At 35.3% G+C, this 15,059-nt stretch overlaps 2 protein-coding genes across 2 annotated transcripts in view; one reads left to right on the top strand and one right to left on the bottom strand.

The window, feature by feature from the left end:
• The window catches only part of LOC113670674 (arf-GAP with Rho-GAP domain, ANK repeat and PH domain-containing protein 1), a 30,155-nt gene extending 21,821 nt beyond the window's left edge, over nucleotides 1–8,334 (top strand). The window contains exons 33-45 of the mRNA XM_027186851.2: nucleotides 245–328; nucleotides 771–800; nucleotides 905–952; nucleotides 1,984–2,064; nucleotides 2,317–2,428; nucleotides 2,787–2,893; nucleotides 3,607–3,720; nucleotides 3,829–3,944; nucleotides 4,569–4,616; nucleotides 5,019–5,082; nucleotides 5,784–5,852; nucleotides 6,283–6,324; nucleotides 6,778–8,334. Of these exons, the coding sequence (XP_027042652.2) occupies nucleotides 245–328; nucleotides 771–800; nucleotides 905–952; nucleotides 1,984–2,064; nucleotides 2,317–2,428; nucleotides 2,787–2,893; nucleotides 3,607–3,720; nucleotides 3,829–3,944; nucleotides 4,569–4,616; nucleotides 5,019–5,082; nucleotides 5,784–5,852; nucleotides 6,283–6,324; nucleotides 6,778–6,882 (1,020 nt within the window). The 3' untranslated portion in view covers nucleotides 6,883–8,334. The remainder of the gene's footprint in view (nucleotides 1–244; nucleotides 329–770; nucleotides 801–904; nucleotides 953–1,983; nucleotides 2,065–2,316; nucleotides 2,429–2,786; nucleotides 2,894–3,606; nucleotides 3,721–3,828; nucleotides 3,945–4,568; nucleotides 4,617–5,018; nucleotides 5,083–5,783; nucleotides 5,853–6,282; nucleotides 6,325–6,777) is intronic.
• Nucleotides 8,335–8,449: 115 nt separating this feature from the next.
• Nucleotides 8,450–14,695, bottom strand: LOC113670673 (spermatogenesis-associated protein 4). Its single transcript, XM_027186850.2, has 8 exons — nucleotides 14,510–14,695; nucleotides 14,260–14,389; nucleotides 13,066–13,184; nucleotides 12,152–12,245; nucleotides 10,750–10,818; nucleotides 10,206–10,266; nucleotides 9,658–9,771; nucleotides 8,450–9,146 (listed from the first exon to the last, which is right to left on the bottom strand). Exons 1-8 carry the CDS (start codon nucleotides 14,584–14,586, stop codon nucleotides 9,022–9,024), a joined length of 789 nt encoding a protein of 262 aa, XP_027042651.2. The 5' UTR covers nucleotides 14,587–14,695; the 3' UTR covers nucleotides 8,450–9,021.
• Between the last annotated feature and the right edge of the window lie 364 nt (nucleotides 14,696–15,059).

The raw sequence follows: 15,059 nt of genomic DNA, 5'->3' as shown, positions 1-15,059 counted from the left end.
GTAAGCATCGTTCATATTGTTGCTGGAACATAATTTGGTAACGAAAGTCATCGAAGAATCAGTGAATAGTTGGTGAACACAACTTGAAAAGCTTTTTTTCTTACAGTTGCTTACATTTGTAAATTCTATTGAACTCTCAAAGCTTCTTATTTAGCCTTCCTTTTTTACTTTTTACGGCTTTCTTTTTCACATTGATTGATTGGCCGTGTTGCAATTTTCTTCATCTTTTATCTTTTTCAATTAGACTGGGCGAATGGACGATTCCTCAATTAATCAGGAATTCTCCATTGTTGGAGACATGATCACGTATTATAAGTGGCTCTTCGACGTAAGTATGAGATAGTTACCTTCTGGTATAGACCTGGTTCATATTAATAAAAAAATTAATTCCCCTGCTTACACTTACTACTGGATAAGAAACGAGTTAAGAATGGGTTCTAGGTAAGTGTCAGGGATACCAGAAAAATCACTGGGAGAGGGGAGGGAGGTGGTCAACCTTCGATGGATTAGGATCCCACCTCAGAGGGGTAGCATTAGTTTAAGACGCAAAGTCTGCATTCAATTCCGAAAGTCACTCTGGTCAGTCTTGTATGCAGACTCTACTTCAAAGATAAAGCCGTAGAATTCATTCCCTCACTTTTGTGGAAGACTTTAAGAAAATTTGGCGCATCAGCGAAACTGTGCCCTTTCGTAAACAAGTGGAACTTTGGCTCCCACCAGTGGGATAGTTACAATAATGATTAATTTTCTATCTTTTTTTTTTTTTCAAGGTGAGTGAGGAAGAAGAAGAGAAAGCCCAGGTTCGAACGAAACATTTACTTAACCAATACCTTGTCTTTGGATTCGCTATGTTCTCGGGTATCTTTGCAGTGTTTTCAATTTTGTTTTCTTATTTATTAATTAGGTAATCGAAGAAGCCACTCAGAAGATACGAGAATTGATAGAATTGAAGGTAACACTTTTGCAACATAAGCAAGCTTTCTTCGCTTTTGGTCTTAGTTTTTGGTCCTAGAGCGCGCCTCGATGGAGCAACGAAAACGACCAATTATAACGAAGGAAAATATCACAAGACCACGAGCGCGGGAAAACGCGGATCACCAAGTCACGTGGTTTTCAATTTTGCTTCTCATATTGATCTAGCAGTTTTTTTTTTTTTTTTTTTTAATAGTAAATAAGTTGTCTCTTTACTATTGAAGCCAGTGGACAGAATTACGCCAGTTGCGCCTACGGTGTTATACGTGCGTGACATTTTCTGGACGTTACATGTACGAGTACGTGATCCGTTTGAGGGTCACAGATTTAGTGTAAATAGTTTTTTATTTTTTTATTTTTTTAAAATTTTTATTTTTAAATTACAAACACAATGCTTACAATACAATATGAAACACCACTTACACTAATTACAATGCTTATTTACATTACTCTACTTACAGTCACTAATAATTACACTACTTACAGTCACTAATAATTACACTACTTACAGTATCCAGCTGTATTAACAACACAATCTACTAATTATGCCATTACATACAAAAAGTACTATTTTCTTTTAACATTGCACAGTGACACATACCGGCGATGGCGACGCCCAGTTAATTCTCTAACAAAAATAAACTACAATAAACTAATAAACAAGGAAGAATATGAGATCTAAGTTTATGCATTGGTCTTCCATTCTTTTCCTTAAAAAAAGGGCAAACACAAAATTATATGAGAAATTCCCATCTAATGTCTGATCTAGCAGTTGGAGTGGCTTTTCTAGACCAATCACAGAGCATCTGAAATCAAAGCCCATACAATCTTGGATTACTTTTGACACTCAATTAAAATTGTTTTCTTGCAGTTTCTTAGTTTTAAAACTACGTCATTTCCTGTTTTTTTTTTTTCGTTTCAATCCGATTTATTTCTTAAACAGAAATTAATCCTCTCTTCTTTTCTGGCGAATAATGTTTTTAACTAATTTTTTTTTCTCACAATGTACAGGACAAACAAAACAATTCCGGAGGAGAATTCACTTTGGATATTTACGTAAAAGAGAAGAATGACAATCCACATTTAATGAAGGTAACACATCCCCCGTGGTGTTTTCCTGATCAATAATTAGCTTCTCTCGACATTATCAGTTTGTTTAAGAGCTTACAGTTATTTAGAATGAATAAACACAATTTATGTAAAGTAGGAACTAGCAAAGCTGCAAATGATGCAGTTTAAATCTTTCGTGAGATGCTTTAACTGCAACGTAGCTCCATAAGAACACTATGTTGGTTCGTAAGGAGAATTAAGGTTTTGGACTGATTGGAAATGTTTCCCTCTCAGGTTTCGTCTGAGATGACAGCAGGAAGACTTCGTGCAGAGATCGTTTCTCAAAAGGCACTATCGCCCGATATCGACTGGGTGCTGTTTGAGGTTATCGATAATGGTGCCATGGGTGAGTGTTGTATCCAGTCTCTTGTCACCTCATCTATAGTACTCTTCCATTGTATCTAGAAACACAAATCAAAGTAATCACAATGGCCATGTAGAACAAAGGAACATATCACAAGCAAATGAGCAAATGAGAAGCTAGAAAACTGCGTGAAAACCTCGCGAGAACAAAACGCGAGTGGGGCGAGGAGCGAGTTTTCTCGAAATCTCGAAGTGGGCTCTGAAGCGAATTTAGAATAATTCTGGGTTACTTTTAATTCTCAATTGAAAATTTGCTCCTCCTCTAACATTTTCAAACCTTTTTAAGTAACATGCCCGTTCAAAATTAGTATTTATTTCTTATTTTGTGTGTTCTCTATCAGAGCGAGCGTTTCAAGTCAGAGAGAAGGTCATGACCGCGGCAAACTGGGGGAGTGGGAACTACTTGATCGTCAAAGAGAATTACATCGCAGAACAGATCGCTCCATATGTAAATATTTTACTTATTCTCTACGAAATAATTTACTACAAACTTCTGTTTCGAGGAGGTCCTCATGATTCATTAAGTGACATTTTAAGAGACTTCAGTCCGATTGAAATTTGAGGCTATAACTGATGACCTTATCATTAATGCTTCTGTAGTTAGCGATTAAATTAATGTCTTTTCACGCTGTCCATATGTGATTTTAGATTTGCCGCAATATTGATTTGATTTCAGCGATGCTTGATTTTGCTTAATTGTGATGTACCTGGAAAAATGCCTCAACTGCTGCATGATTTTCAGTTTCACGCTCGCAAGCAGGAGTAGTAACAGTGATCCAGTCAATCCGGCTGCATTTGGTTTTCTCCTTAGAGTCGTTTTATTTTTGGAGGAGTTTAAAAGTCTTCTTATTACATGAAAACTTACTTGAACACGACACAATCTACAAAAAGGTAGTTTGACCAGAAAGAAAAGAAACAACATGGGACGAATCTACCAAAGAGGAAGGAAGAAGGCCAAAGATAGACATAGATGGATAACAAGATTAAATTTTGGTTAAATCTTTCTTTCAAGATGTACAGACCGAGACGTAGGTCCCCTGAAAAAGTTTCGAATGTCTTGTTGATGTAGCTGTCCTTGTTTTAAAAGTTTGTTTTTTCAACGGTGATATTGGTTTTATTTTTGTGTTTAATTGTTTTTTTTTGTTGTTCATCTGTTGTCAGGTCGGTACCCTCTCGATCGAAGGCTCCCTTTACATCCGGGATCCTAAAAAGAATTGGAAACCGAGTCTCGTGTGTCTGAAGAATGGCTACATGTCGGTCAACAAGGAACGTGGGGTACAAACTATTCCCTTTATTACAAGTTCTTTTTCCATTTGACGCTTTGTTTCCAAAATTGAAGCGATTTTATTTGTTTTACTTTGTTTGGTTTTTCTTTACCTTTAGTCAATTTTACGAGCCATCAAGTCGGACAAATCAGACTCAGAACAATGGCCACTGCATAAACTAACCTTGTATGTGGGTATTCCAGCCGAGAAAGCCACAAAAACACTGGACACGAGGTAATCAGTTATTCTGACACATGACGATCCACAACTGGATTTGTGAGGTCGCGTACATTGCCTATCAAAAGTTGTTGAAAGAGAATATTAAAACTTTTTCTCGAACCTGAGGCAAAGCAAAAAAAAGAAAAAATAAGAATAAAAAAGAGTTTCCTAGGAGAATTCAAACCCCAGATCTTCCGATTTTCGCGTTGATATTCTCTACCAAATGAGTTACAATGAGGTATGTGTTTGGCGAAGCAGGCCATTTATCAGGTTTTGGGTAGCAAAGAAAATCTTGCCTTCATATTTGTTTTTACGGCTGCTTTTTATTAAGTAATTTTTAAACTAAATTGAACTCGAGAACACTGACATGATCATTAGAATAGCATATGCATAATTTTTTGCGTTAGTTGTCAACAACTGCCGAGCTCTTCTACCCAATAGTAGAGGATATGAGAAAGTAACCTTGTGTGAGCGTCATTTTTGGCTCAATCTTTGCGCAAATCTTCTTCGCGCTGAATCGTTCAGATAGCGCGTATAAAAAAGTATTGGCGTGCATTAGCTTGAACTGCATTCATAAGCATTGCTCTGTATTCTGTTGGCTGATTATCATGAATTTTTTGGTTATTTTATTCTTCTTAGTTGCGGGTTCACTGTTGTGGTTAAAACAGATCAGGAAGACATTGTCAGGTTGGTAGAAAACAGTCAAAAACGTCTAGTATTGCAGATTTAATCAGACCTAGAGCATCCTTATGGCGTCGTCTGTTGTTACTTGGGAGAAAAGGAAGGCAGGAAAAAAAAGCGGGGGAGGGAAGGGTTAAGAAAAGAGAACACGAACAGATTACTTTAGGGGAAGAGAGAGCGAGGAGAACACTAGGGGGGTGGAGGAAAGAGAAGACACTCCCAGAGGTAAAGATATGGATTAAGTCAGGCACTTCGGAGTGAGAAATTTCTGCTCTCTTACGCGTGTTTCCTGCATTATTGTCAAGTGTGTGCGACGCGGGCAAGATGTATTTAGATTTGATTTACAAACATTTACAGCTTTAGACGCTTAATTCGAATCAAACGATTTTGTTAATGTTTTCGCTGTAGGTATATGTGTGCCAAAGACAAGGATGATAGGAACCGTTGGTTGGCTGCAACATTGAACATGAAGGTACAAAAAGAATTCAGTTGAAACTAATTCTGGGTTTACTCTAACACCGTGGTCTTAATAAATATATAAATATTTCTAATCGCGAGAAAGAAGAATGACAAAATATATTGAGTCGAGCCGTGTTCAAGGTTTCAATTTTTTTGTTCGAGTTCTTTAAGATATGCGAATAGTTCTTTGTTTCAGGGGAGATCCACATCAATTTATACTTCGCTGCATGTTCTTTGAAATATTGCGAAGACATTCAACTAAAAACCAGAACTCCTGTTGAGCTGCATTCAGGGGCAAGCAGAAGACCTTGACGCAGATGAAAGAAATTTTCAATTGAGTGTCAATCAACCAATACCAAAATAATCCCAGAAACCAATCAGAACCAAGGTTACATCATCATTAGCCAATGAGAACTCAAGGTGAAAACAAGAAAACTGCTCGAAGCGCGGAAATGACCAAGACTCCATTGCCTATAGTTTTGTGCCTGATTGGTTAAACGATAACTAGCGCGTATTTACTAGACCAATCACAGTGCAAAGGTGAGGAAAGCCAAAGAAGTCTCGGATAACTTTCGACATTCAATTGAAAAATGCTCCAAAGGTGATAAATCAACAGCTGCAGTAAGAGAAAGTTTCCAATAACCACATGTAATGTGTTTCCTAAAGAAAATCAGCAGTCTGTCTCACGCGAGCTTTTTTCGAATTTTTTTTCAGCATCCTGAAGGCATTTGGTCAGATCCCACACAGGACTCAGAGGTGTTATACTCCTTGGTGGGCCCAAAGGTAAAAAACAGTCTTCGTACAACAAGATATGAAAAGAGATCTACAAATATTTTTGATCTTCCGGAATTGTTGTTGAAATTATCCTGAGCGAGCTCTCTGCTTGTTGGCCTCTCAAGTGCGTTATGCTGTTTTAAAAGCAAAGGACATTGCTTAAAAAAACTATAATTTGAATACAAAATAACAGAATACTAAACAAGCTCAAATAAATTCGAGAGGTAAAAAAGCTGATAAGCGATATAATTTCCCCATAATTCCATACTTAATTCTGCAGGGGGATTGTTGATAAAGGTAACTACTAGTCTAAACGGCGACAGCAATAAATTACGTTTCGAACAGAGGCTTTGTTTGAGAATTGTATGGGTTACATGGAAATCTTTTCTTTGCTTCTACCAGCGCTAAACATTCTTACTAAGTTTGTTTCTTTAAACAGGGCGCGCAGGGAGACGATTCGCCTTTATTCCTTGGAAGACAGGTTTGTTACTTAACCAAATTATTTGATTTTATCAACTGAGTTGATAATGTAAATTGGCCATTGTAAAGAGTTTTTAAAGCTGACGTTTCGAGCGTTATCCCTTTGTCAGCAAAAGTCGAAGGGCTAACACTCGAAACGTCAGCTTTAGTATGTGAGGCCCTCTACAGGGCCTCACAGAATACCACTTTCCAGTGACGTGGGCCCCCTGTGTAAAGACTGTTATTATTATATTATTATTGTAATTATTATCTCTTTACGGTGGTGAATTTATAGAGTCAAATTATCTTGTTATATCTCCTAACGACGCAGCACCACAGTTTCCCTAGAAACGTACCCCTTTTATTCATTTGTTACAAAGCCATTTGATATCTTTATCGTATGGTGTCCTCCCTTTGTCAATTAACTTTTTGAAATGATTTTTTATCTATGATATTTGGCAATTTCTGTCAACAGTCAGTACATCTTCGACGGCAAGGCTCCACGAAGCACATCGTGGACGAGCTCAGAATTCGGCAAAAGTCCTTAAGACGTCCCAAAGACAGAGGCCCTAAGACATGAGCCGTAGGATCCATTAACTTTTTTATGTGTGAAGCCTAGAAAGAAAATAAAATGCACAATTTTTATTTCAATGGAAATTAAAAATCGAATGTGCACATGTGAAAATAGAGAGCGAAAAATTGGCCATTAGAATTTAAGCTAGTGACAATAATTTGTAAGGATAATAAACGGTAACACATTCGTGATCAGAAAATGAAAATAATTGAAAGTAAATATCAAAGTTTATTAGAAATGGGTTCTACCTGTTCATACATTAGTTAGGATGCATCAGAAAAAACGAGTTTGATAAACTCGTAAGAGGTAAAAATTAGAATTGAAATTTTGTACGCGTTGCATTCCTAGATTGTTTCGAAGGAAATTGGGGAACAAGCAATATGCTTGTCATAGGGGAGCGTGAAACTCGCGGAGAACGCGGAATGGAGTGTTAATCACGCGAAACCAAGCAAACCCGTGTCAGTAGTTAGGATCCACGCAAGCTTCGCGTGGTCACGTGCAACTTAAGCCTTGCAAGTTTTAAAGTGATCCACGCCAAAGTCGCGTCAAACGCGTTCCACGTAGATCTTGACTGTTCGTGCTTGTATCTGATAAAGAATTTCGTTTTTTCATTCATTTTTTTTTTCACGTAAACGTTATAACCCGGTAAGTTTGAAAACATTTGAAACTTTCATTCCCTAGTAAACCAACTTTCTGATATAAACGTTTGTAACAGTAATTTTCACTCGTGGTAAACATTGTTCAAAATTTCGTACTCTTCATCCTGTTTGTAGACTTGCCAAATTTAACAGAAGTAGCACTTACAGCCATGATCATGAGAGCAAGGTTTGCTGTTAAGACCTCTTACTCGTGTCATCATTTTACTTTGTATTGCGATAAAGAATGTATTTTTGTATCGTTTTGAAAATGTTGCCATTACGCTTTGATTACAATTAAAAATGTTTTCTACGTGTAAACGTTAACCAACTTTCTAGTTTGTTCTTTTTTTCTCATAAAGGACAACTAATTTTTTACATAATTGAATTTTGAAGTGGTCAATAAGGAGTTAGTGATTTGGTAACTATAGTCAATGCAAACTGACGTCAAATCATGAATCTGGTCCTCAGTGTCATGTTAAAGCTTTAGGATTTGTATGGGATATAACCAACAGTAAAACAGCCATGAAAAATTACGCAAAGAGAAGGCATCCCAAAGTCTCTATGGTTAGTTCAATATAATTATCTAGGATTGGTTAACACTAGTCAAGATGGCATACAGATTTACAGAGCTTTAAATTGATAATGAGTTATTCGTAAGTATTTGTTTTTTTTAAGACAGAAATATAGATATATGTCAGCCATTATTATTTTTTTGGTTATTTTGTACAAAAAAAATGTAAGGATTTTTATCTTTGGTATAACCCAGCTTCAGTGTATATTCCTTTGAATATCAATAAAATGAGAATAAAGATTGTCTTAATTTTTGTCTTGACAAATATCCTGTAGCACACAATTTCAAACTGACAATTACTGACATGTAAACATGAGGACTGCTTGTCCACACACTAAGGATAAGTCAAGTTTGAGCACTTAAACATAGCAAGGTTTATTTATTTACAACACAACGTATCAATTATCTACATAAAAATTTTGCTTTGACACAATGAAATTGAAAATTAGAAAAAAGAATGCCACTCTTAATCTTTATCTGATGTTTTCTTGAACAAATTGAGTATTGGAATGCATTTGATTGAAAGGTAAATCAGGTATCAAAATTTACTGAGCAACGCTGGAGTTATCAATTGAAAGGACTTCATCTGTGACATCAAGAACCAATCTTTTTCTCCAAAACAATGTTGTGAATGACTACTTTCTCCCTTACGTAGCACTACGTTGTCAAGCAGAAAGGTGACAAGAAGAAAGGAAAGTATTACTGACACTAGTTTTTCACAATCGTCAGAGCTGAATTATGAAGTGTATGTTGGAGATATTTAGATCTCAGCAGAGAAAGGGTTGAAGAACCTAAAGAGAAAACTTTTAACATGTGTGTTACTGAAAATTGAATGAATAGGCCATTAAAAGCTTGTTAATGATGGGACTGTCTCATCAAAGAATATTTATAGGCCGGGATTTCTGATAATTTTTTTTGTTTTCATGATTGCCATCCTCAGTGCACCATTGAGTACATTCCAGTAGTTTGTATTGGAGGAAGAAATCCTTCACTTGTGTCTGTCACTTGGTTTACTTGTATTTCTGTGTATTTTGCTGGTTGATTTTCATCAGGATTGCCCTCTGAAAGGGAAATGACCACAGGATTTAGGGTAAATTAAACACTATTGTGGTGAAAACATTTCCACTAATCAAAATATAAACTTTTTGATCACTGACTGGATAATTAATTACTCCAGCAGAGCACATTTTTGTGTGATTAAAAGTGGTGTTAGTTTTTCAATTGTCAACCACCATGCCCTTATGAAAGAGGGGGGGGGGGGGGGGGAAGAGAAGAGGAGAGGAGGGAAGGGGGGAGAAATGGAGAAATGTGAAATTTGAAATTGTGACATGAGTTTAAGCACTCTGGGAAATAATTTTGAGTAACTTTTTTACCTGACAGTGGTTTTAGAATAATTTCAAAAATGCTTATTTAATGTCTTCAAGAGCACAATTCACTTAGTGGGCTGGTGCAAACTGGTCTGACATCCCTCGGTTTTCACTACCTCCTGGCTTGACTAGCAACCACAACACTGAAACTGTAAGACCTGTAGCTTTCTATACTGTTTCAAACAAGATGGATCAATCCTCTCACCTATTTTGTGTCCTTTTGTATGCCTCTGGGGTCTTTGTAGTGATTCATTGTAGTTTGATGGGGGAACTTTCCTAGGACACCGCTGACCAAGTGTTGGGCGAATACCAAAACGACCTGTAATTTAGACAAACAAGCAATACTTACGAATGAATTTGCTGGTTCAAATATTCACAAAAAATTATTTTATTGAAGCTCTGGTAAGCACTGATATGTGTTGAAAGGCAAAGATCCCAATTTCATAGGATGGGGATTAACATTTATAACCAGTGTTTGTATTTTACATTGTTTTCATTAATTTATTAATTTAATTTTTTACAGAAAAGCATTTTCTTGAGAAATCTTAAAATAATGAAGAGGCCTCAAAATTTTTCTTAATGAAGAATGGCATGAATCATCAATAACTCACATATTATATCTAGTTACAGAATCAAAGATAAAAGTATATCAATTCATTTAGCTTTGTCCAGCTTTCAAAACACATCAAAGTATAGCAGGATCATGATTATTATTAATCCTTTCATTGATTTTTCTTCTGGATTTGTACTCACGGGGATCTTCAACTCTTTCCTGTCTTCTATGCTCCAAATGATCATTAATTATAGCTTGGGCCTTCAAAAAATGATAATGATAAACAAATAAATAAATAAACATGGTCCTCAATAATGCAACTGTGTATGACATATATTTATATTCAAACACTTTTGCTGCAAATTTCACATACTGGTAATAACTTTCTTTTAATAGCTCGACTAACATATGTAAAATCTAAAAGCTTAAATGATGAGTGAAATATGCACTGGCTGAAAATCACATCAGATCTTTTTTATAATTGTCCAACACCAGAAAACCATAAAACTGAGAAAGATCAATTTTACATGTTGATGTAACCTGATTTAAACACAAGGTTATGCAGAGAATTTGAGACAGTTCTGTAAACCTGAAATGCGGTAAACAGTTTGCATAACTTTTAAGAATTCTTTTGACCCACAAGTTAATGTAGATCTATGAGGCTATGTAAAGACAGAGAGTGTAAGTGGTACAAATATCATGTGTTTCATTCAGAAGTGTCTCATGAAGATATAACATTCTCACCTTTTGTTGACAGAGAATACGATCTGGATCAGTTGACAACTCTGTATTTGCAATATTATTTTTGATGGCCTATAAAATAAAAATCACAAAATTACAATACATTTATGATACTTCTGCTTAAGCTTAACTTAAAAATCATAATTAAAAATTGATATATTTATAAACTTTTTTTCTCAGTAGTCTCGCCCACCTACTTCTCCCCATCATCAAGGCTGATATAGCTTGAGAAGCAAAAGAACTTTCAATCTGCCACGATTTCACACTAACCGTTTGAAAAACTCATCCCCACCATGTGCCAACAAGTAAATAGCAATGTTTCATAAACTGCAGTGCTCGTAGCCAGTAATTTGTACAGAGCACTTTCATAAATATATAGAGACCCTTTGTAAATAGCAATTGTACTATATTTATATTGTAAAGAATTATACAATTCAGCCTTTGGTTGCAACTCAGTTATTCCTATTAAACTATCTAATAGTATCTATCTAACTTATAGTAATTGCTCAGTTACTGAGCAATTTTTCAATGTATCTTCACTTATTCAAGATTGCAATATATCTTTGGTCGGGGTCTATTAGAGGTACAACAGAGTTTCAGTTTGCTTTTCACAGTAAAATTTGAGATAACTAACTGTAGTCGAATAATTTTGATTTCCTCTCTGTTGGAGGATTGGCAGTGAGCATAGTCTCCTTTGCAACCATTATTTGGTGTTCTCACACAGTTGTGTTGTGTGACAAGACCAAACAACAGCTGCAAAGAAGACTACAGTAAGTGTGGCACTGATGCATTTTATTTTTTCTTGGAAGTATTTACTAGACAATAGAGACAGTAGACCAGTCATAATACCTGTACGAGTTCAGATAAATTAGGTTTTTTTTCTGTCTTTTTGCAACATTCTTGTTTTTTTTTTCTAAATTTATGCTCTTTTCACTGACAAAAATAAAAACATTAAGTACACAAACTGTCCCATCTCAACCTGCCTGGCCAAAAAAATAACTCTTACATACATGCATGCCTATCTATTTTTAGAGAAGGTTGAGAATGATATCATGAATTATTAAAACTGAGGTATGACTTATCTGACAGAGTGGAGGTTTGATAATTCATGATATCATGTAAAAATCAAATTCAATAATTGTTTTATTAATACATTTTTTAAACAATCTGCACAAGAAAACACCTCTCTCTAACACAGACAAGGGGCTTGGAAACAAGGCAGACTTTAAAGTTGACATGATAAATACAACATCCACCACATATTTGGCAAAATTATCATGTCAACTTCACATGCTATTGTATATTGATTAAATGCTCTTGACCAATTAGATTTTTCATTATAAGTCTAGTGTATAATAATATAAAATATTTTGACCTATAATGATAGTAAAATTCTGTTATTTACCATTGAAGCTGTAGATCTTGCATGAGCTGGAAGCTGTTCTTGGTAGTTGCTATCAGTAAAGTTATATTCATCTTCTACTGGTGCACTCTTGATTCTTTATTAGAAAATTAAAAACAATTTTCCATGTACATCAACTTATGAGTTAAACTACTATTTAAATTAGCCTTTCTTTTTACTTGAATTTGCCACATCATCCTCTATCATTCTGCATTTGCAGGCCCTACCACAGTATATTTAATATACTGCAATATACCTGCTATATGTAGAATGGGATATTTTGTAAATACAAGTAATTTTGTTGTGATTTTAAACCTACTTTTCTTGACAAAAAAATTTTTAAGAAAAATTAAAACAATTTTGGTGAAAAACAAAACAAAAGAAGAACCTGACTTACTTTCTGTTTGTCAACAGGAAGTATATCTTCTCTATTAACACTTAAATTTGCCACAACAGCCTCTATAATTCTGCATTTACAGACTCTACTAGAGTTAATATTTAATATACTGTAATACTCCTACTAAATGTAGAGTGGGATATTTTGCAATAACATGTAATTTTGTTGTGATTTTAAACCTACCTGTCTTGACAAAAAAATTTTAGGAAAAACCAAAACAATTTTGATGAAAAGACAAAAGAAAGAAGAACCTGACTTACTTTCTGTTTGTCAAAAGGAAGTATATCTTCTCCATTAACAGTTAAATTTGCCATAACAGCCTCTATCATTCTGCATTTACAGGCTCTACTACAGAAATATTTAATATACTGTAATACTCCTACTAAATGTAGAGTGGGATATTTTGCAATTACACGTAATTTTGTTGTAATTTTTTTATCTACCTGTCTTGACAAAAAAATTTTAAGAAAAATCAAAACAATTTTGATGAAAAGACAAAAGAAAGAAGAACCTGACTTACTTTCTGTTTGTCAACAGGAAGTATATCTTCTCCATTAACAAAGCTGCAGCATTAGGCTTGCAATGAATTGTTCCCTCTATTACCTCTTTAGGAATGTCAAATTCATGACGTTGAAAAAACTAAAAAAACAAAGAAAAGCAAACAGGGAAATCAATAACAATTCATTTAGTCTCTATAACAACCAGAATGTGCATTAGCCCATGGAGATTAGAGAATTCTCTGTCTAAATTTCCCAGCCTGAGCTTATCTTTTATTCAGATGCAGAGAGTGTATAAGCTCAGCCAGAGGGTGGTGTATTAATAATATAACCAATTTTTTCCCATCAGGTACTGATATATTTTAAACTTCCAAAAACTTATGTATCAAATAACCATAATTGCCCCAAGTTCTTAACTTGTGTCCTTACCAAATACCACAAATTCATAAAAAACGACTAGATTTATACCCCTCCTGTTATATGAAAAACCATATTCTTGATGGAAAGACCCTGTGCTGGGGCATTCTGGCTTACAAGTGATTTTAGCAGGTTTATAATTTATCCTTTGGTTAAATCTGTTCTAAGACAAAATATTTTCTCATACACACTTGTATCTATCATCATCAAGATCTCAGAGTATATCTTGAAATCAGTGAAAGCGAAGAAAACATGTATTTCATGTTAAATGTTTTCTTCTGTAGAACTTTTTCCTATTCATGGGACTAATGAGTTAAACATTATATTGCTGGCTAAATAATTCTCTGATCTCTGAAGACAAATGAACATCCTGCTGTATACATTTTAACTTTAAAACTGATTTACCAGTAAGTTCTCCTTATGAGGTGAACAGTAATACTGCAAAATTTAGCAGATAAACAGGTTACAAGAACACACAAACAGATCAGCTGGAGCTACAGTGTGTTATCCTGATAAAATACCAAACCCGGTTGCTTTAAAAGGAAATTCATCGCAGTTCAACAGTTTGGAGGTAAAGGATTAAATATTAGAGGGTGGGTCTGGTGCTTTCTATGAAAAACATGCAAAACACCATGTTTTCCCAATTCTAAACCACAAACCCACTAGTTCCGACTTAATTCAAAGAATTCAAAGTGGTTATTCCACATCGTTTTAGTAAGCTTAACTTAATCGAGACTAGTCCCTTTGATACCGGTGATTTTACGAAAGAGAAAATGAACTAGCGAACCAAAGACGCTTACCCTTTGTAGTTGAGACCAATTCCCTTGTCTACAAGGCAGGGATGTGCCATTATCGTAGGAGTGCATCTCAATTTCTTGTGGAAAATACCAAGAGAAAATCTCTGCTACGAGATATCCATTTGAGAAATCTCTGTTAATTTAAAAAAGATAAATGATTCGATATTAGAACGAATCAAATGGACAACAAATGATCAATTTGAAGATCGCCTTAATAAAACTCTATTTTCATGTTAAAAACACTCAGTTTTACCTTCTAGTATTTCTTACGGGATGTGAGAGGTCCAAGCTTTGTATCCATTTCAATATTTCACGGGGTAACCCGCTCATAATTGTGTAAAATCCCCTTAAACTCGCAATATATCTGCTTTAGTCTGTTCTCGGGCGCAAGCAAAGATATTTACGTTTCCAAGGGAATGGCATTACCTATGATTCTTCACGATCCTATGAGGTAACTGATAATATCGCGGGCGCATCAATGACATCCATTTGATACATGGAAGGGTCGAGAGGGTAAGGCCTTTGTGTTGAAAAGAAACGATAGTTTGGAAAGCGCTCCCGAAAAAGAGCATCTAATCACAACTGACCGGAACATTATTCTCTGGGTCATTTTTGCGATCTGCATTGAAAAAATCGAACTAGATAAAACTGGTGACGCAATCATTTGTTTATTTCTGGTAACGGAACCGGATGCCCGAAATATAGAGGCTGTCAAGTGAGAATTAAGAAATGATTTTTTGCGTTGTCCTTGTTGCTCCAAAGCTTTCATCCTTATTCGCTTCTCCCAAATACTTTTGGTTCCT

The sequence above is a fragment of the Pocillopora damicornis genome, chromosome 13, assembly GCF_964200805.1.
Source record: "Pocillopora damicornis chromosome 13, jaPocDami1.2, whole genome shotgun sequence".
Classification (NCBI taxonomy): Eukaryota; Metazoa; Cnidaria; class Anthozoa; order Scleractinia; family Pocilloporidae; genus Pocillopora; species Pocillopora damicornis.
Note: the sequence above shows the minus strand (reverse complement) of the source record. Positions and strands in the feature narration are given on the sequence as shown.

Excerpts from the sequence above, each read along its gene's own strand:
- LOC113670673 (XM_027186850.2), bottom strand. The coding sequence starts at position 14,586 with ATGAGCGGGTTACCCCGTGAAATATTGAAATGGATACAAAGCTTGGAC. Across the intron at positions 12,246-13,065 it reads TTCCTGTTGACAAACAGAAA|AATCAAGAGTGCACCAGTAG; the intron begins GTAAGTCAGGTT and ends TTTCTAATAAAG. Across the intron at positions 10,267-10,749 it reads GTATTCTCTGTCAACAAAAG|GCCCAAGCTATAATTAATGA; the intron begins GTGAGAATGTTA and ends CATTTTTTGAAG.